The following is a 24663-nucleotide window of genomic DNA, read 5'->3' as shown; positions in this document are numbered from 1 at the left end:
ACAGTCAGGCCTACACAGAAGTGTATTTGCAAGATGAGATACAAGGAGCCTCTTTCCCCAACTTTTCTGTGGTATGTGTTTAGTAAATATTGCAGTTACTGAATCCTAGATTCTGAGGGGAGACCATGTCCCAAGTTCCCTTTGCACTGGTCCATAGGCAGAGCAGAAAAGGTGGGAGAGGGAGGGAGGAGGATAAAGATCCATCACATAAAATAGTTATAACCATACACATACTACCATAATTCTGCTGGGCGATATTTTCTGCTTCCCTCAGGTGATTCAGTTCTATTCTACCACATCCCATGTGCTGTGACCTAAAGGTCGAGTCCAGTCTTGAGTAATGACTTCCAGAGTTGGTGCAACATCAGTATAGTCCCATAGTATGAATACATTCTAAATATACGCTATTATAAGAGTTGCTCAGAAGGTATTTTTTATTATTGTGAAACGTACAATTACTAGAATCATTCTTTGAAAAGTTTAGTTTAAGTTGTATTATTTTAAGTCACAGATAAAAGATTAATTTTAATTGTATGAGGGTACAGAACAAGAGTAGGCAAAATATGGCCTGTGGGCCAGATCCAGCTTGCTGAGGGATTTTGTCCAGCCTGCATCAGGCAGGCCCCTCAGTCCCGCCGAGCCCAGGAGCAAGAGGCATCCCAGGCCATGGCACATGCAGCCAGTCCCACAGCCCCTAGGCACACAGCAGGGCAGTGTGGCTCATCTGTGGTCCCTGCACCCTGGCCCATCCACCCTGCACCCAATTCTAGGGGTGGGACAGCCCCATCTCGCATAGGGAGTTTTGGTGAGTTGTGGCACAGAGAGCCAGGAGGGGAGTGCTGACCCAGTCAACAACAGCTCAGCAAAACTCCCTGTGTAGCTCATGGGCTAAAGTAATTTCCCACCCCTGGTATAGAAGATCTGTGCATAACTTGAAAATGCAAGTAGCAATGCATGCACATGGAAAAGGTTTCACTATTTCTCTCATGAAAACTTCTCTTAACACCCAAAAACCAACTTTTGGATTACTCAGAGAAAAAGTTTATGCAACTCTGCAAGTTTTCCCATGATCAAAAGTACAACACTTTAAAGTCAGCATTTTAAAGTCAGCCTATAATAAAACAACAGTGTTTATTTTACCAAGAAATCATAAGGAATTTGGATGCATATCTTCAGCTTTAATTCTAGAGAAGCCAAGTTTAACATAAAAATAATATACCCAGACTGGTAAAATTCTGGAGTGGAAAGCTTCTACGCCTAAACTTTCAATACATAGTGGAAACATGCCATAAAAAAGGAAAATTAACAGGAAGAACACAATCCTGCTCCCATTGAAGCTGGGAAACAAAAATGGTGAGCAGAAACAAGAAAGCAACTATAAAAATTTCTCTGCCTTTATTCTTCAACTCATCATACTGGTGGCCTCATGCACAAATCCTGCCCTAGAGAAAAACAGATTGCTACTGTTTTCAAGTACTCTCATAACATGGCAGTGCTTAACAACAAACTGATTTTCAAGTTGTATGCATATGTCCCTCAACATAATGTATATAACTGTTCTGAAGTGTCTACATATTAATATTGTACATGTTTCAGAAATAGATACAAGTCCAAAATAAGTTAAATGAAATTTAGCAATACATATTAATATCTAATGATTTTTTCCTGATCTGACTATAACAACTTACCCATAAAACTAAAGTATTCATCAGTCGGTCAATGCTTGTTCTTTTAAATTTAGTTCTACCACTGTTCTGCATTAATTTAGTGTCAGGGCCTATAAAAAACAAAATGGTAACTGATCATTATTTTTTAATTATTGCATGATATATTATTTACAAGAAGTATTCATATATATTGAAGCTATATTTATATATTCATATATATTGAAGTATATATATATTTCCTAACACATAGTAAAGTAAAATGTGAAAAATTAAGATATGTTCCAACTTGTAAGTGGTCTATAAATATTCCTGAGCTTTCACAGTAGAGTTTGAAAATTCTTTAGTGACTGTCCAATGGAAATGATGGTTAGGCAACTGAACTCAACATCGAATTTAAATTCATATTACTCCAATGATCTTTCATCCCAGCTCCAGGTATTATCTGAAAACTACCTACAAATGTAGGAGCCAGGAGTTCTGTGGACTAGTCTTGTCTCTACCACAAACTTCCTATGAGCTGCTGGAGTAAGACATTTCACCTACCAGTGCTTCTGTAAAACAGGCACAATACATAGCTACCTCAGCATAGCTTTCTGGGGCTTATTTAGCTGGTATCTATAGTGCACTTCCTGATGCTCAATTAAAAAGTGGCACAGAAAAGTTAATTTTTGTATCTTTAATTGCAATTAGTTTTTGAAGTCCTGTAGCATTTGCCAACAGAAAAGTAAGCACTCAGCTTCTCTGATTATGTGCGATTGCTCAAGCCTACTAACCCTCTTCTGGACTTACAACTTGGCTGTATTCCATGCATGCCCATGGAGGACATTGAGCATGTAAAGTGTTGTATGCTAAAATCCACACAAATGATGAATGCTGTCAACAAGGCAAATGAGTTTGATGCTATTTGATAGGAAACCATACAATTCATGGATGCTCCTTAGAGCAAAGCCTTTTCTAAACAAAAAAATTTAACAAAGTATCTGGTCAAGGACATGTTTGTAAGAACAAAAAAGAAATCAAACATAATCAATGTATTGGCTAAATTCTTGCCACATATATATGTTTTGACACATCTGCAAGTTTCCCACGAATGTTCCAAGCACACTTTTGCCGCTAGCCCATAAATAAAATTATTCAGGAGATGTGATGCCTTTCCTGAGGGAGGATTTTTGGATTTTAAATGTGCATTGCTCTTAATTCATACTTACAGTGTAGGCAATATACCTTCATTCAGATCACCTGGCTATAGCTTTGCATGTCTTAATTTGATTATATTGCAGTTACCTCAAGCTCAAAACAGGCTAGCATTTGTTTAGCATGTAAAAAGAACAAAAACATTTTTAAATGTTTCAGATACATAGTACAACTTTCTAGTCAATTATGGATCTATATACACGATGGAAATAAAAATTCTATGCAACTGAAAGCAGAAAAAGTTAGATATATTCATACTTTATATTCAACCTGAGGTTTCATCCATTATTCCTATTACTAAATGTTTATGTTACCACACAGAGATCCAAGTCAAAAACAGTTATCCACAGTATTCAGTGAACCAAAGCCTAAGCACGAAAGAACTTATAATTTAAAGAGAAACAAAGGTTGAATAAGGAAAAAAAAATCAGAATCATACAACTGTTATACCTTTATGAACGTGCATATTTAATATGCATACACACACAGACTCCCACACCTCTGTGCACACATACAGTATATCTGGTATTTCGTTTGACGCAAATATATGTCAACACAAATAAACATCACCCTTCCTTGGTTGCCCCCAGTAACCCAGCCACCATCTGTTAAGATGACACAAAAGCCCACACTCACTTTAGTCAGTATGCAATTTTATAGCTGAATCTACACATAACCTTATTTGGTAAGTAATTTTGCAGCTGAAAACCAGTATGTTGAATCACTATCATGATACTGTGTAAACTGTTCGTAAACCATTCACAATATCAGGATTTTCTTATTCTCACTTTATTTGCATTGTTAGGATATATATAAGTCTAATATATTTGTGAGTGACCACTGTAATTTTGCAAAAAATCTTGCTATTTTTTCCAGGCCATGTAAAGTGGTGTTATTTTTTTCATCAGACATTATGGTAAATATCAGCCCAAAAATCTACTTGCTTAAATTCATGACAATTTTACAAGCTTAACTCATTTTTCTTATATTCAGAAATTTGAATCTCTGATACCCCTTAACATTTGAGATTTGAACACAGATACATTAAGACTGATTGTGCATCTGTTAATTTATCTGTTGCTGACTCCTGGTTAGAGCACAAGACAGCAGATATTTCAGTGTACCAACAATTGGGATTTCTAGTTCATAGGAAAATTAAATAATTTAAAACAAAACCAATTTTTGCAAAATTTTCTGTGAACAAGAAATCTTTAAAAAAATATATTCAGAAATACTGAAGCTTGTGTTTCTGAAATAAAACATACTCTCTGGGACTGACTACTTTCAGCTGACCACAAGCAGCTATCAGGCCCCCCTAGTCTGCAGTTCCAAGGACTCCCTGTTACATGAACTCCCAGAAGCCAGCTGTCCAAGGGCTCCCAAACTTTCCACGCCAGACTTAGTCCTCAAAGTCTACAGCAGTACAGAAAGACAACAGGCATGGGAGTCTGAAAACTCTAGGGTCCTAGCCCCAGAGAGTATAGCTGGCATGCCTGCCCCCAAACTGTTGGTTCCTTGACTACTAGGTTGTCCAGCACAGAACTGGAAGCCAAGAATTCAGCAAGAAGCCTAGAAATCCAAAGGCTCCTGAATCCTGATAAGGAGTCCTGGAAGTGCTCAAAGCCTCAGGTCCATAAGTGGCGGAAGAGGGGGGCTACCAGGGCTCAGCCCTCCCAAATGCAGGGCAGCAGGTACAGCTACAGGACAGCCCAGATGCAGGCTGCTGTTACAGCAGGGGGTGTGGGGGGAGGGGTGTACACACACAGATACCCTGCACAGCCAGGATTGCAGCCCTGGTGTGTGGCTGCCCAGCATGACAGGTAAGTTTCAATCTACTTTCTTTGTGACTGGGCTTGCGAGGGGGCAGATCAAGATCCCCACAGTGCAGGAGGGGGTGGGGCAGGGGTGAATCATTCACCCCTGCCCCACTCCCTCCTGCACTGTGGGGATTGTCCCATGACCTGGCCCGGACAAGGCCCCATTCACCCTGAGTGGGGCCCGGTCCAGGCAGGCTCCTGGGACAACTGGAGCCTGCTGGCTCATTCGGGGGCATGGGAGGGGGGCTGCCCCTGTGTGCACTGTGGGGAAGCCAAGGGGGGTCATGTGCCCCCCGATCTTTGCGCAGGGTGAAGACAGGCTGCCGCTGAGGGCTGGCCTCTGCTCCCTGCCTCTGCACCTCACTGTTGCTGCTTTGAAAGTCGTGCAATGCCAGCAGCAAGAAGCATATGGCATGGGAGTCTCGATCCCCAGGCCCAGCCCCACTCCCTCCCTCGCCGCCATGGTGGGAGGGCAGATCGAGGCCATGTGCCTGCCGCCACTGGGCTGCACTGCGCCCTGTGCCTGCCTGGCAGCAGGACACACATGATACCACACATATCTCGGGGCAGCAGGGCTCTAAGCCCAGTGCAGCAGCAGCAGCCACCATCAGAGGGGCACGTTCCCTCTGGGCCTCCACTTGTCTCATCACCCGGCCCAGCCAGGACCCCGCTTACCCCAGCCCCTGCTCCTGCCTGTGCCCTGCTCCCTCCCTCACTACTGGGACCTTGATCTGTGCCCTCCCCCAGCCCCTTCCTCTCCCCCTGCCCCTTCCCTCACAGACTTACATGCGGGTGGGGGGGGGGTGTGGCATATACACACTCTGCCCCACCAAATAATTTTTTCTCCCTTCACCTATGCTTATGTCTAACAACTATTTTCAGATGTCCCAGGTTCCCTCATACAGTAGTGTAACTGGGGAGTGCAAGCATGGCACCAGCCCCAGGCACTGACTATGAGGGAACACTAGTTCCCTCAATCCCACCCCCACACACACACACATGTCTCTAGGAGTCTTTACCACAGCAGGGGCAGCCCTACTATAGAAGCCATGAAGCACAACCCTGCACCCAGGAGTTTGGATTGAGAATTTAGACTCAAACACCCTCCCAGGTCTTCCAGGATTCCTAGGTTCCTGGCTTCTGAAAACCCCTGACTTGATCCTGGAAGTTCTAGGTCCCTGGCCCCAGGAAAGTCCATATGATTGGGCTGCCCTTGCATTCCACCATACAACCAGAAAGGAAAATGTGCCTGCCTACAATTTGCTGTAAGTATCACTGAGGTCAAGATGTTCTTGTGAAACTCCTTGGGTCCAAATTTTACTGGAAAATTTCTGGCTAGTTTTACTCAGGATGTCTACATTCCATTCCTGCCATCACTAGTGACTCACTATGACACTTCAAAGAAGTCAGCTTATTCCTCTGTGCCTCACATTTAGGCCTACTTGTAAATGGCAGATAACATCTACATTCAAAACATTTTGAGACCATTGGACCAAAAGCACCATCCAATGCTGTTGCGCACTTGTCCCGTGATGGGGGTTTAGTCTTCTATGCCCCTTAAATTGAAATACTGGGTTTTTAATTTAAACCCACCATTTCAATTTAGAGGTTTTATTTTACCATTATGTTATGGTGAGGGAGCCTGCCTATGGCTGAGGGGTGAGCTACCAGCAGGCCAAGTGGCTCTTCAGCTGCAGGGGAGGCCCTGGTCCTTTCTTCCATGGTGGAAGCACTCCCCCCCCCCACTCCCCCCCCTGCCCAGGAAGAGCTGGATCAGACCTGGTGCTGCTTCTGTGCTGGGGCAGCACCTGGCCTGCTAAAAGCCAGCCCAGGCAGTCCTGGGGGCACCACCACTGCAGAAGGAAGGACCTAGACCCCCTGCAGCTCAGGAGCCACTTGGTCTGCCAGCAGCTCGCCCTCCCCACACCACCCCCCAGGCAGGCTCCACCAAAAAAAAAAAGGATCGGGCCCCTTGCCGCTTCTGGCAGAAGCGGCAAGGGGCCCGATCCTTTTTTTCTGCAGAGCCTACCTGCCTCTCCTGGAGCTGGAGGGGATGAGCTGACTAATAGCTGCAACATCAGGTGTAGTTTAGTGTGCAATGATGCAAACTTATCTAAAACCCTCCAAACTGGTGCACGTGACACCATTAAACCACACAAAGTGACATTTTCATCACATTTACATCATGACATCATCTAGTGTACAAGTGCCCATAGTCACTAAGACACTAAGCGCACTGGGATGTGTGATTATCATGACCTGAAATTATTGTTAATGAACAGAAATTTTGTCTTACCTGCAAAAATAACCATTCCAAAGCACCAGTCTGTGTTTCTCAACACACATCCTCGTAGAAGCATCTGTTCATTATTAAGGGAGTACTTATTATCTTTCCAAAGAAGAACTCCTATGAATTTATCTAGCTTGTTGTTAGGAGTTTCACAAACAACTTCCCCTGTAAAATGATAAATTAAATTATTATCACTCATTTAACACATTATTCACCAATATAAAATTTTACACTAACAAGAAGTTTCTGGGATACCTTCTTCTACTTCAGTCAAAAGACTAGAGAGATTTTTTACATAAGACTTATCAGAGCTTTACCACACTTTACAACCTAGGAGGGCACCCTTTGTATCCCATCCACTACTAGTTTTATTGTTTGTATTGTACTGTGCCTACAGGCCCTAACAGATACCAGGGTACTATTGCCATAAGCATAATATTAAAACATATAGTGAGAAACTGTTACTTTCCCAAATAATTTAACAATCTAAATGGGGTGAAGGGAAAAGAGGGGACAAACACATAAATTATAAGTAACTTGTCAGCAGTCACATGGCAGGTGAGTGATAAAACAGGAAATATATTTAAACTCTCTCAAGTCTCAGCCCAGTGCCTTATCTACAAGCTCAAACTACTTCTCACTAATGAAACAGCTAGTAACACCAGAAGTGGAACAGGACACCTCTGTATCCTATGCAGTGGCGGTGGCTATTTTTGCATCCCACCTTCCCAACCCCAGATATGCTGCTGAGCAATACTGATGCTAATTTGGCCTATTAATACAGAATAGCTCTTTGTATTGTCCTATGGGAATTTGTCTACAACCATACACTTCCTGCCATCAGGGCCTCCAAAGTGTGCAACAAACACATGGCAAACTAAGTCTCTGGCTGACACTATTATTCTTCTTCATCCATTTGGTCAAGACCGCTGACTAGTGATACCCAGGAGCATGATATTCCTCTCAACCACAGATAAAAGCCTGAAGTTAAAGTCCACAGACTATGATACAAACCAAGAAAAAGAAAACTGATCACTGAGATCCATATCTTTGCCTTTTAAACAGAACAGATTCTAAATCATGGAGATAGTGACCTTCATGCTTTAGGCACTAGACCTTTTGGTTTGCTGGCCAAGAATTCTTATCCTCTAGAGCAGTGGTTCTCAACATTTTTTATACTAGGACCCATTTGTAAACATCGATGGCCAGTCCCAACCCAGTGCCCCTCGCTCCTGACCTACTGCCCCCAGATCCCCCAGTGTGTAGGGAGGGAGGTGGGTGTGTGGGGCACAAGGCAGCCCCTTGCAGGCTGGAACTCTGACAGACTGCAAGGGAAAAGCCATGGTTTCCAAGTTTTTCTCCATTTTTAAAGTTTGTTCATGACCCTTTCATATATTCTCACATCCCATCTTTGGGTCATGACCCCCAGGTTGAGAAACGCTCCTCTAGAAGAACTTTATTACCAAGAGAACCCTAATGAAACAGCTTTATCATAGCTTTACTATTACTCTTTGAATATAAAAACTACTCCCTAGGAATGACTACATTGCATTAAGAGTGGAAAGATGTCCCTGAACTCTGAAAAATTTCCTACCAGAATTCCCATTAAGATTTTCTCATAAGTAGAAAGTAGTCTTTAAAACAAAATTAAATTAAAAAAATACGCCAGCCTGAAAATTGGGGCTCCAGATAAGTGCAGTACATGTTTAACCAGGATACAGCTTGTGTTTATTTAGAGTGTATAGGAATGCCAATGATTCTTTTCAGCTGTCCTAGGTTTTTTCCCTCTTCTTTCTACTTTTGTTTAATTTGTTCCATGGTCCTGATTAGAAAATGCTCAAATTTGGAAAAAGCAGTAAACATACAGTACTGTGCTGCAGATGGTGAGATATTCTAAAAGGATTCCATTAATGGCATCTTGCACATCATGTGATGTAAAGCAAAAACAAGCTCTTGCTGCAGCCAACTGGGATCAGTACTGCTGGAGAAAAAACAGAAATGGCAGCCTACAGCTTGGAGGAAAAGAAAACAGTGTGATGGAAGAGGCCACCCACATATACAGAGGTGATATATGTACAAATTAAGTGCCCTGGTTTTGGTCACTTTTCCCAAATTTACAAGGCATCTGTCCTTAATTCACAGGCCCTGAGGGTTGAGAGTTTGAGCCCTGCTTAAAATGTAAAAACTGAATTGTACAGGACAATGCAAGACTGCTAAATTCTGTGCAACTTAACATATTGTGCAGTGATTTACGTACTATTATGAAACCTCATGCATATTTGGTTTCACCAAGCTAGCTAGATGTGTAGTATTTAGCTATAGTAAAAGAGGAGTTCTTTCATTTGCAGACTTTCATAAGAAATGTTTCCTATATTTTATGATCACTCACCATGCTGTATTAACTTCACCCAACCATTAATTTTCCTTTCTGACAATTTTTGTTTTCAACTTTGAAAACAGCACGTCCAGCATGACCTTTTAAAAACAATGGCTTTGTTCTACAGTTATGTCTTAGTTTTCTCATATTCCTATACTCTAGGATTTAGAAGTTGAATGTTAAAAAATTTGCTCCAAGCTAAACTTGTCATAAATTGTATAGTGCCTGCCTAAGAGGACCTGTTTTAAAACCTCTAATGTGAGATACTGTTTTAGGGTAAAATCTTTTAGCAGGTTGTTGTCTATTTATCTCTCAGAACAGATACCCCAAAGATCATATTTTCCCCTTTCTTCCGCTCTTAAATGCAAAGTTGAATGCAAAGTATGTTCTCTTCTCCCTAATTCCAGGTGGCACATGCAATAATAATATATTATGAGATACGCTGTTTTCACACTTTTTCCAGCCAAACCAAACTGAACAATTAATATAGATCTTCTTACAAAGCTGTTTTTGCAAGATCTGCAACACAATGTTTAGACCAAAGAGTCTTAGTTTCAGTTTCTTAAATTTCAGAAAATCACCATGAACTTCAGAGCTCTTACATGAATAAAGCTTTTGAAGTGTATTCATTATTTAGTCTACCTCGTGTAACTCTTTATACCATGCTTACCACAGTGGTATCTGAATACACAACCAAAGCTTGTAAATTATCTTGATAGCTTAACAAGTCTAGACACAAAATCTGCTTGTCTGATCTATTTCTCAGGCTACCAAGATCTATCTATTAACTTGTCATAATGATGCCCTGAAACACATGAATTGGTTCAGGGGATAAATAACTCTAAAGATCTTTAAAGTTGACCGAGATCACAGAACTGCTCTTGTAAAGGCATGGGCCCTAATTTTCCTAACAATATTAATTTTGCTTGTGAATTTGCTTATGATGAAAGAGAAGTTTTTTTCATAAAAGTAACCAAATCCTATTTGAACATATGAAAAGAGCTGTAATATATTATTGGGAATGTATTTTTAATATCAGTTATACTTGAGAAAAATGTTTAAAAAAAATCAGAACCTTCCACACTTTTAACTTCTTGAATACGGAGTAGTTCAATACAATTAATAGGACAGTATTTGTTAGTGATTAGAACAAGAGACCAAAAGTTCAGATTCCTGAATTTTATCTTCCTCGCTTTCCACTGATTTGTTCTGTGAGCCAACTAGCCTTGTCACACATGCTAACTACTTAAAACACTAGCATCCAAGTGTTCAAGCAGTAAAACATGCTAAATGTCATGTAGCATAGCAAAGTTAGGACTTTTCTGGGGAGGAGTACTTTCAGATTGTATTATTGAGCTAACATCCAGCTGCTCTATGATCAGGAAATTACGGTGCCATGCTGAGACTGGGACATAATGATCACTGGTTTGTTGGTCCCAGTTTTCCTACTGCACCAGAATCTTGAACTGGCTCTGATGCAGTGGGGTAGCTAGTACTGTACAGACAAGCAGTTGGGGGTTTTTTGTCAATCCCAGTCCCCCTAACACAATGGAGTCAATTCATGACTGACTGTAGGTCCCAGCCCTTTCACTGTACCAAAGCCAGCAGATGGAATACAGTGCAGTTACCCATTGGCAATGTGTATGGGGTGCATGCAGGTACACGTGCACCCCCTGCGATTGGCCGCCACCACTGTCGGCAGCACCTGTGGGTGGTCACTGCTCACTAGCACCTGCCCCTCACCACCGACATCTGCGGGGACTCGCCAATCACTGCTGGCCACCGCTGACATTGCCAGCAGCGTCTGCGGGTGGTCACTGACCTCTGGTCAGCACTCGCCACCCCCTCCCCTCCCCTGCCGCCAACACTGCTGTGGCCACCTATGGGAGCTCCCCTCTCACCGCTGCCACACATCCGCCACCACCTGTGGGTGGTCACCATGCCCCACCCAGCCTCCGGGGGCATGCATTGTTCATGCTGTTATCCATGTAAAGTGATGCACGTGGGCAAAAATAACCCAAGTTTACCTACACTATGATGGGTTCTACATTAGTTGTTACCACACGGAAAAAAGATCTGGGAGTCATTGTAGACAGTTGACTAAAAACATCAACTCAGTGCTCAACAGCATCAAAAAGGCAAACAAAATGTTAGGGATTGTTAAGAAGGGAATTACGAACAAAACAAAGTTTCATTATGCCCCTTTACAAATCCATGGTACATCCACACCTTGAATACTGTACCCAGTTTTGGTCCCCACACCTCAAAAAAGATACAGAAGAACTAGAGAAGGTACAGAGAAGGGCAACAAGGATGATTAATGGTATGGAGGGGCTTCCATGAGGAGGGACTACAGAGGCTGGGCCTATTCAGTTTAGAAAAAAGGCACTTAAGGGGGTACATGATAAGGTTTTACAAAATTCTAAATGGTGAATAGAAAGTAGATAGGGATTTACTATTTATTGTCTCTCACCATACAAGAAGTAGGGGTGACAAAATGAAACTAGGAGGTGGTAAGTTTGAAACTAACAAAAGAAAGTTCTTTTTTCACACATGATGTAATTAAAGTATGGAACTCATTATCACAAGATGTTGCATAAGCAGACAGATTCAAAAAAAGATCAGACAAATTATTGGAGGAAAGGTGCATCAGTAACTATTGAGCATGGGATTTAGGGATACCGCCTCTGAATCAAAACTTCCTAGACCTCAAATGCTGGAGGCTACATGTGTGAGAGGAACAGGGGAAAAATGCTGGTCATACTCTGTTCATTCTCCCTTTCAGCATCCACACTCTGCCACAGTGTGACAGAATTCAAGTCAAGATGGACCTGTGGGCTGCCCCAGTAAATGGCCATTCTTATATTCAAGATACCAGTGGTTGGGGGAAAGGCTGGGACTGACTACCAGCCCAGTTGAGCCCAAGGCTGGAGCTGCCACCACCACAATAACTGCTGCCTGACTAGGGCTGGAGTCATCATGTGCTCTGTTCTCCAGGCCAGAGCAGGGCTAGAGCCAGAGCCACAACTCAGGATAAGGAGTGGTAGGGGACCAAGTGGAAGGGGGAGGGGGAACAAATGGCAAGTGAGTGAAGGCATGGGGGGCAGGCAGGCAAGCACCAGGGAGCACAGCTACTGGAGGGGAAACAAATGGTACTGGGGGCAAGGTGGGGGGGCAGGCAGCAGGGAGGACAAAGCATAGGGGGCAGGTGGCACAAGGGGCAAGGTGCAGGCAGCAGGGGAGACAAGGTATGGAGGGGCAGGCTATGGAGGTCAAGCTACTTGACTCCCCTGCTGCCTACCACCCCACTGCTGCTTTCCCCACTGCAGGACTGGGGGGGACGAATTTAAGATGACCCTCCAATAATTATACACTATATATGGAAAATTATAACAAATGTATACATTTAATTTCACTTTAATTCAAAGTTATGTTGTATTCAAGTAAATATAGTAAAATAAAATACATCCTAAGCATAACATGTGACAAGGCCCTTTGATTGCATTTCTCCTGTTGTAAAATGTTTCAAATTAAGATATGGGTAAATATACTTCCAGTTTTTCTTGTATGCTTTTAGGAACATAATTACTAAAAAATGCATAGCTATTTTGCTAAACATAGATGTTTTATTTTTCAGCTAGAATGACATGCTGTCAGAATGACCACAAGGTATGGGATGTTTCCTGTAAAGGACTCCTAAACCTTGCACTGGTACAGAATTTAGTACCAACTGTCATACAAAATATGTAAACTTGTCATAAGTTGTATAAAACAGATCACAACACTAGATAAAAATCAGGAAGATGGAAAAAACACATTAAATGTGAAAAGGCTTAAACACTGTAGTTTCTTCAAAAAATTAGACTGAAGTATACGCTGCTGATGTATATTTTTAGATTCTCCTTACTTGGAAAAACTATTTTATGTCCATAAAATTCTAATAAAAAACTAAAGAAATTGATGCTGGTTCAATATAAATATTTATTTCAGTGTTAGGACCATTTACATGAGTTTACCAATTGTATAAATTATTTAGACAAAACAATTCCCCATTTTTTCAGCTCAGTAGTATTTTGTAGACCAAAGAATGAGATTTATCCAAAAATACTAAACTCATATTTTCATTGCTATTGAAAACTATACCATTAAAACAAAGAGCCTTTCTACTTTCTAACACAGCCTTTATATTTAGTAAATCTTAAAAATGAAGCCTTAACACAGACCTGGGGACTAATAGAAATAATAAAAAATGATTCCCATGAAACTTTTGTTATTGAAATCATGCACGAGTTTAGCAATACATTCCATGTAAAGTCTAAACAAAGCCTTAAGAAATTCTGCTCAATACACCAAGAAAGGATATCATATTTTCCTGAAATTCATCCCAGATTAGGTCAAACAATTTTGATTAAAACATAAAAATAAAAATAATAAAGTTTGATTCAAACGGCAAGAGTCCTGGCACACTGATATTAAGAAAACTTTAAAATTTACTACATTTGCTACTATGCAAATTATGATAGCGTAGAAGTTTGTCCACCAACTGAATCACTATATTGCAGCAGTTTACAAGAATCTTTCCATCAATGTCACTGTGTTTCAGGTCAGTCCCTTAGATCCATCAAGACTAAGTACAGAGTTAAAAAGCCCGAGGCTGAATCGATTCAATCTGCAGGTTTCTATGTACTGCCTAGATTGAACCAATGACAAAGTGAACTGACGTTCACTTTTCAAACATGAAAGGCACCTGGACCCCTTCAGTGGCCCATACCAGGAGGCGGGGGATGCTAGAGCAAGCCTCCCAGCCTGCCGGCCACTGCTTAGAGCCGGGAGATGGGTGATGCCCCCTCCTCAGCTGGCAGGCAGGCTAAGGAGGGAGTTGGGGGGGAGGGGGAAACAGCCACCCTTTCCCTCCCCTTCCCCCTATTCCAGACCCCCCGCCAGGCTGTGTCCAATGGTGGGAGGGAGCATGGAGCCCACAGTGCAGTGTTTACTTCCCCAACCTGAGCTGGGAACCAGGATGATCATTCAGCCACAACTTTCCCCAGCCAGTGCTGAAGAAATGCCCACCCCCACTCCAGACCCTCAGCCAGGCTGTGCCCAGCATAAAGGGAGGCCCACGATGGGGACTTTACTCCCCCTACCCCAGCTGGGAGATAAGCCAATTCTTCCAGGGGAGGAGGTGGAAGGGTCAGGAGAATCCGCTGGGCTCCAGGCTGCTGGGGATCTTACAGCTGGGGTAGGGGCTGCATTCATCAATGTTGACCATGTGAAGGAACACCTTGAGAGGCTGGACACCTTCAAGTCAGCTGGCCCAGACAGCTTACACCCCAGGTTACTTAAGGAGCTGGCAAGCATTATAGTTCTGCCACTGGCACGGATCTTCGAGAACTCGTGGTTTTCAGGTGAAGTTCCCGATGTTTGGAAGGCCAATGTGTTGCCTATCTTCAAGAAAGGGAGGGAAGTAGATCCAGGGAACTAAAGGGCCAACAGTTTGACCTCTATCCCAGGGAAGATCTTGGAAAATATCATCAAAGAGACCATTCTTGACAAACTGGCTGAAGGCAACATCCTGAGGGATAGCCAGCACAGGTTTGTTGTGGGTAGGTCTTGTCTGATCCATCTCATCTCCTTCTATGACCAGGTGACATATCACCTGGACAAGGGAGAAGAGATTGACTTTATATATCTTGATTTTAAAAAAGCTTTCGATCTGGTATCCCATGATCATCTCATAGAAAAACTGGCAAACTGTGGCCTCAGCTACATTACAGTCCACTGGCTGGGGAATTGGCTCCAAGGTCAGACCCAGAGAGTGGTAGTTGATGGAAGTCAATCATTGTGGTGCGCTGCGACCAGTGGGGTCCCCCAAGGCTCTGTCCTTGGGCCTATTCTTTTCAACATCTTCATTAATGATGTGGACATTGGTATCAGAAGCAGACTGGCCAAGTTCACTGATGATACCAAACTTTGGGGTAAAGCATCCACACCCGAGGACAGGATGGTGATCCAGGCTGACCTTGACAGGCTCAGAAAATGGGCAGACAAAAACCTGATGGCCTTCAACACCGAAAAATGCAAGGTACTCCACCATGGGAAGAAAAACCTGCAGCATGCTTATAGGCTTGGCAGTGCTACGCTTGCTAGCACTACGGCCAAAAGGGACTTGGGGGTCATGATTGATCACAAGATGAATATGAGCCACCAAAGTGATGTTGCAGCTGGCAAAGCAAGCAAAACTCTGGCTTAAATCCATAGCTGCTTCTCTAGCAAATCCCAGGAGTCATCCTCCTGATGTACTCAGCCTTGGTGAGGCCGCACCTGGAGTACTGCATCCAATTCTGGCCTCTACAATTTAAAAAGGACGTGGAAAAGCTTGAGAGAGTCCAGAGGAGAGCCACACATGATCAGAGGACAGGAAAACAGGCCTTATGATGAAAGGCTGAGAGCTATGGGACTCTTCAGTCTGGAAAAGCGCAGGCTCAGGGAGGACCTGGTAGCTGCCTATAGGTATATAAGGGGTCTTGCTGGGATCCTGCGACTCCAGCTGACTTCCTGCCCCTGGGTCAGGGGCTGGACTCAATGATCTTCCGAGGTCACTTCCAGCCCTAATGTCTATGAAATCTATGAAATCTCCAGCCCCAACGCATGCAGCACCAGGGTTACTCCTCCCCTGAAACCACGAAACAGGTATGCACTTCTCACAGAGCCAGCAGAGTCATCAGAGGAAGCAACAGCTCTGGAAGGAAGGCAGCCAGTCCCCACAAAGAAGAGATGCAAGGTGGTCGTGGTGGGTGACTCCCTCCTGAACGGGACCAAGGGAGCAATCTGCTGCCCCAATCCCCTAACCTGTGTGAGGTCTGCTGCCTCCCAGGGGCTCGCATCCAGGATGTAGCTGAAAGGATTCCAGAACTTGTCCAGACCTCCAACTACTACCCCATGCTCCTCATCCATGTGGGCATGAATGACACGGCCAGGAAAAATCATGAGAGACTACAGGGCTCTGAGGGGTGGGCTCAAGGTGTCTGGCACACAGGTATTCTTCTCCTCAGTCCTCCCAGTTGCAGGTCATGGGTACAGGAGGGATAGATGCACAGAAGAAGTAAACAGAAGACTCTGCAAGGGCTTCAGCTTCTTCAACCATGGCATGCACCTCTGGGACTGAGGCCCGTTGGGAAAGGATGACATCCACCTTATGCCAAAGGGGAAGAAGCTTTTCTCTGCTAGAATGGTGGACCTTCTGGATAGAGCTTTAAACTGAAATTGCTGGGGGATGGGCCATCAGCCACTAGCACAAGCCCCCAAAATGTCAACCTTGAAACCAGCACCCCAGGGTACAATAAGAAGCTTTTTCTGACACCGGCCAATGGACAGGTTATTCCACTGCTCACCCAAAAGGCTATGGCCTCCAGTGGCAGGCTTAGTTGCCCGTACGCTAACGCCAGAAGCATGGGAACCAAGCAGAAGGAACTGGCCCTCCTACTAACCAACAACAAATGTGATCTCATAGGGATCACAGAGACCTGGTGGAACTCCACCTATGACTGGACACTGTATAGGAAGGATCATGTTGGGAAGAAAGGCAGTGGGGTTTCTCTCTATGTGAAGGAACATTACACCTCCCTAGAAGAGAAGCTTGGAAATAAAGAAGGGCGGCTTGAGACCCTCTGGGTCAAGATACGGGGAGAGCATGGGGAAGGGGATTTGACTGTAGGAGTTTATTATAGACCTCCAAACGAAGAGAAACTGCTCAACCAGGAATTAGCTGGAGAACTGGCAGAGGCTGCACACACTCATAGCATGATCATCATGGGTGACTTCAACTACCCAGAGACCTCATGGATGAGCACTCAGCTAGATCTGATCATTAAAATGAGAAGCCTACAAAGGATGGAAGTCAGGAATAACTAACAAAAAGGAGTACTCTGCAACAGCCTGCACCTGTATGGAGCAGATCAGGACACCAAAAGCACAAACTGAATACAGATTGGCAACCAGAATCAAGGACAACAAAAAGTCCTTCTTTAGATATGTAGGAAGTCAAGAGAAAAAAATAAGGGAAGCATAGGACCCCTGATGAATGAAATAGGATGGCAGATAACTGACACTCAGGATAAAACTGAACTCCTGAATGAATATTTCACATCGGTATTCCACTAGTCCAAGCATGTTAGCCTGCTTGACAGGATACAGGATGATCAAATGGAAGTCTACTACAGACCTCCTACTCAAGAGCAAGAACTTGACCACAAATTCTCCAGGGAACTGGCTGAGGCTGCACACTCTTGGTGCATGGTGCATGGTTGCCATGGGCAACTTCAGCTACCTGGACATCTCATGGGAAGCCAAATCCGATGATTTGCAATGCTTCCTCACAAGCATTGATGAGCCCTATTTGTCACAAGAAATCTATGGACCAACAAGGGGCAAGGCGCTGCTGGACCTGGTGCTGACCAAAGGGAATGATCGAGTGAGCAACCTGAGAATTGAAGGGAAGCTGGGTGACAGTGACCACAAGTTGATCACCTTCTCTATTCACCGCAAAGCTGGCAAGTCAGTCAGCAATCCAGAAGTCCTCGACTTTAGGAAACCCAACTTTCACAAGCTTAGGAGGCTAGTTGTTGAGGCCCTGAGAAGCCATAATCTAACAGGGAATGGAGTCCAAGATGAGTGGTCACTCCTCAAGGATGCAATTCTTGAGGTACAAGCGAAGTCCATTCCAGCCCACAGAAAAAGCAGCAAAAGGGCTGGGCGACCCCCCTTGGCTCAATAGAGAACTCATGGGCAATGTTCCCTCTAAGCTGTGTGGCATGTGCAGCCACGCAGGCGTGCTCATGCTGTGCTGTCAGGCGCACCTGCACAGCTGCGCACACCACGCAGCTTAGAGGGAATGCTGATCATGTACCTTCTGCACCAAAAAAAAAGAAGCTTGTAAGGGATGGAAGATGGGAAACACCACTAAGAAGGAGTATTCAGCACTGGCCCACACCTGTAGGGAGTGAACTAGGAAAGTCAAGGCTGAAACTGAGCTCATACTGGCCACACAAATCAAGGACAATAACAAATCCTTCTTCAGATATGTGGGAAGTCTGAAAAAGGACAAGGTTAATATTGGACCCTTATTAAACAAAGTGGGGCAGCTGATAGCTGACACCCAGGAAAAAGCCAATCTCCTTTATGACTACTTTGTGTCAGTCTTCCAACAGCCCAATGGGATCACCCTGTCTGACAAGACTCAGGATCACCAGGGGAAAGGCAAACATGCCCCCATCACTGGCGTTGATCTTGTGAGGGAATATCTCGAGAGGCTGGACATCCACAAATTAGCCAGCCCAGACAGCATGCACCCAAGAGTGCTAAAGGAACTGCTTGACGTTATAGAACAGCCAATGGCAAGGAAATTCAAGAACTCAGGGCGCTCAGGTAAAGTGCCTGAAGATTGGAAGAGGGCCAATGTGGTGCCCATCTTCAAAAAAGGGTGGAAAGAAGATCTAGGAAACTACAGGCCAATCAGTTTGACCTCAATCCCTGGAAAGATCTTGGAAAAAATAAAAGAAACCATTAACAGGCTAATAGAAGGTAACATTCTGTGAGATGGCCAACATGGCTTTGTTGTGGGTAGATCTTGTCTGACCAATCTCATTTCCTTCTATGACCAGGTGACACATCACCTGGACAAAGGAGAGGAGGTAGACCTCTCTTCTTTTGGACTTCAAGAAAGCCTTTGACCTGATGTCCCATGATGCCCTTTATGGAAAAATTGAGGAATTGTGACCTCAACAATTTCATGGCCCAATGGCTGGGGAACTGGCTTCATGGACAGACCCAGAGAGTGATAGTTGATGGAACCAAATTAACATGGCACATGGTGACCAGTGGTGCCCCCCAGGGCTCTGTTCTTAGACCTGTACACTCAGGATGTGAAAGAAAGAAAGAACGTGTTCATAGCTGCACTTCTGAGACTGATCACATCTACCTCCCTAAATACAATATCAAGCAGAAATACCTGAGTAAGCTCAAAAAGTGATGATAACTATATTACCACAGTTCCTCCCTGTTTCTTGGCAGGGCTAATCAGCCCAGACAGAATGCTATTTAATGTTGTTATACACTGAACATACCGCATGTGCCCCCCTCCCCTTCCCACAGCTACCCCTGGGGGAAGCACGGCCAGGCCAGGCCAGGCCTGCACAGTGTGGGGGGCTTCCTCCCCCCCCCCACACACAAGAATTTGGACAGCAGCAGAGACTGCAGCACCTGGAACTTGGGCATGGAGGGAAGAAACGGAGACCCCTGCCATGTGGCCCTGGCCCAGCTACCCTGACTAGGGTCTTGGGGGCAGCTGGGCTGGGCCTGCAGGACAGGGGGTTCTATTCCCCACCGCCTCAGCTCTGGGTATGGCAGGCTCTGCCATTTTCAAGAAGCTCACACAAGGGTGGGGGGAAAGGGAGCCTCGCACCCACCTGCCATGCAGGCCTGGCCCAGATCCTCCTGAAGACCCCAGCAGGGGTAGCTGGAGGAGGGCATGCACAGCAGGAGGAACTCCATCCCTCCCCACCAGCCACTGCTGACAGTTGCCAGCTGGCGGGGCGGTGAAGTTGGAGAGAGAGAAATTATGGCAGCCTCCTGGGAGGCTGCTGGAGTGCCCCCGCCTGCCGGACAGGGCCAATGCAGGCAGGCCCTGAGCCCCCTGCCCCAACCCAACAGGTGAGCACCTGTTGGGTTCAATGGTACTCTAACTCATGGCACATTATGTACAGCACCATCAGTGAGAGTGTCTCCTCTATAGATTGCCTGCACTTATGTACCCACCCTACGTGATTTATATTGTGCCTAAGATTTTTCAGAGTATGATAGAAGTGCACTGGTGTCAAGGAAATGTAAATGTATTAACTGTGTAGGGGGAGGGAAGAGAAATGCATTAAATTTCTTCAATTTCACAGTGATTGTTTTGAACAGAAAAAAAGATTCATCTTTTCAACCAAATTAACCCAAGGGAGTTAAGATACAATACAACCAGATAACATGGTTTTGAATACATTTGCCTGCATTTTAACTAGACTTTTCCCATCAGATTAATCTAACTTGTTTAAAGTAACAAGATTGAAAAACACATCAGTCAAGACATTCCTTAAAACAGGATAATAATTTGGGATGTGAGAATCATATTGGTAAACATATCTAGTCATGATAGAAGAGAGGAGCTTGGCCTCATTTATCTGAAGTCATTTACTTTTTTACTCAGAAAGCAGCAAGAAAAGAAAGCTATAAAAAACCAAACAAACAACCCCCTCCCCCACAAAATCTTGGTTCTAAAAAATGTACTTTTATCACCACTTACCATCAAACTCTGCAAGTCTCCTAATATCTGCTCCAAGTTCTGAAGTAACTGGTAAAGCCTGACGTACTTTTAGGTTAGTCTCACTGTAAAATAAAAGACAACCTTTTATATAGAATACTTTCTGAAATCCCCTCTCATTGTAACTTACTCTTCATCCCCAAGATCCAATGCTTAGTACTAAATATCTGATTTTGTGGCCTGGGATAGATGTTCAGACAGCTCCTTTTAATGTCATTATACCTGAATATTTTTGCAACTAACTTTAAAATTGGAAAGGATCTTTATTTTTTTAAGTGCTGATATCAACAACTGCACAACTATTGTTTGTTTCTTCAACAGAGGACATAATATGATTTAGTCAGAGGCTATCTTATATCATGCAAAAGTTACCAAATACAATAGAAATAATAACAGTTGCAAGCTGAAAGGAGGTTAAAACGCCATGTTAAATTCAGTTGCTTTTAAACAATGAAAAAGTGGGGCACCTTAGAAATGGCCTGTTTCAGTGTCCCACATATGTCAAATGAAGGGGTCTGGAAGTTTGGATATATCCTCAAAAGCTGTTTTTTAGCAAAGAAAAAATATTTTCTTTAAGGGCACTTAGACACGTGCCTGACACCTATTCCAGTGCATTCCAATTAGAACACTTTGGATTGACTCGATTAATCTGCATTTTATTGCTACAGAAAAGCTCCTGGGCAGATGTCTGCATGTATGCCTGGCACATTGAGCCAAGTTGCAACAGCCCCAGCTGGCAAGGGACCCAGGAGGTCTCCCTGTCAGGCTAGGGCTGCTGCAACCATGGTCAACATGCTGCTAAAGCACTGGCTGGGGCATGAGGGTGCTTCAGCACAGGGCTATTTGGCAGGCAACCAGAACATTACAGCACCTTCATGCCCTAGCCAGCCAGCTCAGTGTCTACACATGCACTACTGCCCTCAAAAAACTCCACAGCAGGCTAGTACTTGTAAATACAAGTACTACCCTGCTGCAGAGTTTAATAGTTTTGTGTGCCCTAGTAGGGGCACATGTGTAGATGCTAAGACATTTACTGTGCAGTTAATTAGTCAACTACATAGTAGACATCTCATGTAGACATGCCTGATGTCGCCTAACCAAACACATGTGCATATGGTTGTTAGAACAGATATTCAATAATAAAACAACACAAATTAAGGATTTAATTTTTAATGGAAGTTAAGCTATGTTCATGCCCAAAAAATGCCTACACATTTACCAGCATCAAAAACAATACTGTCAGTCAGTCATTTATTCAAGATGTCTCAATTACTCCTAGAATATTAATTCTCCTAAAGTTATTAATTCTGATTTGGATATATGTGGTTGAGAAAATTATTTTTGGTAGGCTATTTCCAGAAGATATTCAGAAACTGAATATGAAAGATTCATGTAGTTTGATATGCAACAAATTAGTTTGTTAGTATACAACTTTAAACCTCTGCTTTTCTTACTATGATTTTGTGTGCTCTTCTGTCTCTCCAATTCATTTTTGTATTTCATTAATTTTTTTGTATTTAATAAGACAAACCATAAAAGAGCAGCCCTATAAAACAACTGTTCACATCAGTTTCTCTAAGTTCTTCCACTTTGGTCTATCATCATGGTATCTGATAGAGCAGTGCGAAGCTTCAGTTTGCGATTTGATTTGGAGAAGATTCAGTCCAATTCAGAGGCCAAATCTCCGAATCCAAATCTAATCACTCAAAGCTTTAAACTTTCTGAATCAATTTGGAAAAGATTTGGAAGAAATTTGGCAATTCAAAAGGCAGTCTTTGAGGGGAAACAGAAACTTAGAAGAGAGAGGGGGAAAGAGTGAAAGCTTTAGTTGGCCAGTGAGTGTGATTTCTCCAAGTCCCCTTCCAATCACAGTGTCTGGGGGAGGGACATAGAAACAGCACAAGAGCCTCTGTCTGCAGGCTTTCTGTGCCTTTTGTGAGCTGGTTCTGAGCAACAGCTTCAGAAAGGTACTGGACTGGCTTGGCTTCCTAGTCAGTTGCCTGCTCCTTTTTGTTCTTAGAAAGGATTGGATAGGATATAGCTTAGTTTAGTTTATCTTAGAATCCCTCTACTTTACTTATCCAATTCATTTCTTTCAATTTATATTTGTTTTCTTTTTTTTCTCCAATACTTCTTAAAGAGACAGCTCAGTGTTTTCCCTGGCAGTGTGATCCACCCACACATTGCAGAAGAAGAAAAAGTCAGATATTCATAGATGAAGAAGAGATTCAGATTATATATAGTTATTAGTTATTAATATTATTATAGTTAGTTTACATACAGACTAAAGACAGCACAGAAGTCAGATAGAGATTCATATTGAGATTAACACACACAACACAGAACTCAGAGTCTTAGAAGAAGAAATCAGTCACACATCACAGAAGAACAACATGCACCATATAGTTATTCATAATCAATAATCATCAGCAAGCCACAATCCACTACACACAACACAAAACAAACAAATCATACAATCGAGAAGAAGGAAAAGTCAGTCACACATCACAGGAGAACAACACACACCATATAGTTATTTATACTCAAAAATCATCAGCAAGCCGCAGTCCACTACACACAACACAAAGCAAACAAATCACACAACCCAGAAGTCAGACACACATACACCTTTTGCAGCACAGGAAAGATTAATATGAAGCGTGCTGGAAAGGCAGGTGCCAGGTCTTCTGGCAGGGGAGGGAGAGGGGCTAGAGGAGGTAGGGGGAGAGCTAGAGCTGCAAGTTCCCTTCCCACACCCCCCAAACATAGATGCATCCTCTTCTCGAGCAGCCATGAGGCTCCTGCTGCCAGTGGGAGCAAGGAGGTGGAAGCAGTACCTGATGTCCCTGCACCTGCACCACCTCTCCTAATTCCAGAAATAGGCACCGGCAGCAGAATGACTGTCTCCTCCACCCCAATTTCATCTCCCAGCATGAGCCTCCCACTGCCAGAGGAGGAGCTGGTGCTGGAGCTGGAACCAGGGGACCTGAGCACCCTGGCTAAAGCAATTCTGGGGACCAAGGAAGAATCTGAGTTTGTGTTCCACACCCCTCAAAGTTCCCCTAGATCCAGGTCTCCTTCTCCAGAAAGCACCTCAGAGGAGGTTGAAGTTGAGGTTGTGGAGGCTCAGGCAAGTGGCTCAGCTGAGTCAGCTCCTCCTACTGTTGTGCCTCAGCCTGCTGAGGAGAGGGATAAGGCAGGATCCCCATCCACAACCCAGAAGTGGGGGAGTAGCATAGTATGGGATCATTTTGAGGTGGCAGATGATCCCAGGTTTGCTATCTGCCAGCACTGCCAAAGGCAGATCAGCCAGGGCAAGGAGGTGAAACTCTTCACCACCATGGTGATGCTGCTGCATCTCAGGAGGCATCACCCCCTTTGCCCTTCTTCCTGCTCAGCCTGGCACCAGTGCGAGCGTGCCCAAAGGAAAGTCCCCCGCTCACTCCAAAGCCCCCGTCTCCACAAAGCAGAGGCAGGCCACCCTGGAGCAGTGAGGGAAAGATGCAGACAGAGGGGGGCATGTTTCCAAGGTGAGCGAGAACACCCAGACCACTGGGGAGATGCTTGCTCTGGATAGCAAGCCCTTCTCCTTAGTTGAGTGGCCAGGGTTCAGGTGGCTCATGGCCCCACCTTACCAAGTGCCTGCACATACCACCTTTAGCAGGACGGTGGTGCCCTCCCTGTATGAGGCATGCAGGGAGTACTTGAGGGAGGAGCTGCACAAGGCAAGTCCACAGGTGGCCTTGTACTTCACCTCGGACATCTGGAGCAGCCAGGGTGGAGATCATGCTTACCTTTCCCTCACAGAGCACTGGTGTGATCAGTCAGGCCATCAGTGGGCTCTCCTCCTAGCCGAGGTGATCAATGAGTCCCACACAGCAAGGGAGATCATGGTGGCCATGAACCACATGGTACAAGGGTGGCTCGTTGGGCAGGCCAGGCTTACCCGCAGGTTCATG

General features: G+C 44.1%; 1 protein-coding gene across 1 annotated transcript in view; it reads right to left on the bottom strand.

Moving 5' to 3' along the window:
• ATP8B4 (ATPase phospholipid transporting 8B4 (putative)) overlaps positions 1-24663 on the bottom strand; it is a 200904-nt gene that overhangs the window by 61727 nt on the left and 114514 nt on the right. The window contains 3 exon segments of the mRNA XM_019477374.2: positions 1689-1777; positions 6975-7133; positions 20687-20769. Of these exon segments, the coding sequence (XP_019332919.1) occupies positions 1689-1777; positions 6975-7133; positions 20687-20769 (331 nt within the window).

The sequence above is a fragment of the Alligator mississippiensis genome, chromosome 11 (genome assembly GCF_030867095.1).
Source record: "Alligator mississippiensis isolate rAllMis1 chromosome 11, rAllMis1, whole genome shotgun sequence".
Classification (NCBI taxonomy): Eukaryota; Metazoa; Chordata; order Crocodylia; family Alligatoridae; genus Alligator; species Alligator mississippiensis.
Note: the sequence above shows the minus strand (reverse complement) of the source record. Positions and strands in the feature narration are given on the sequence as shown.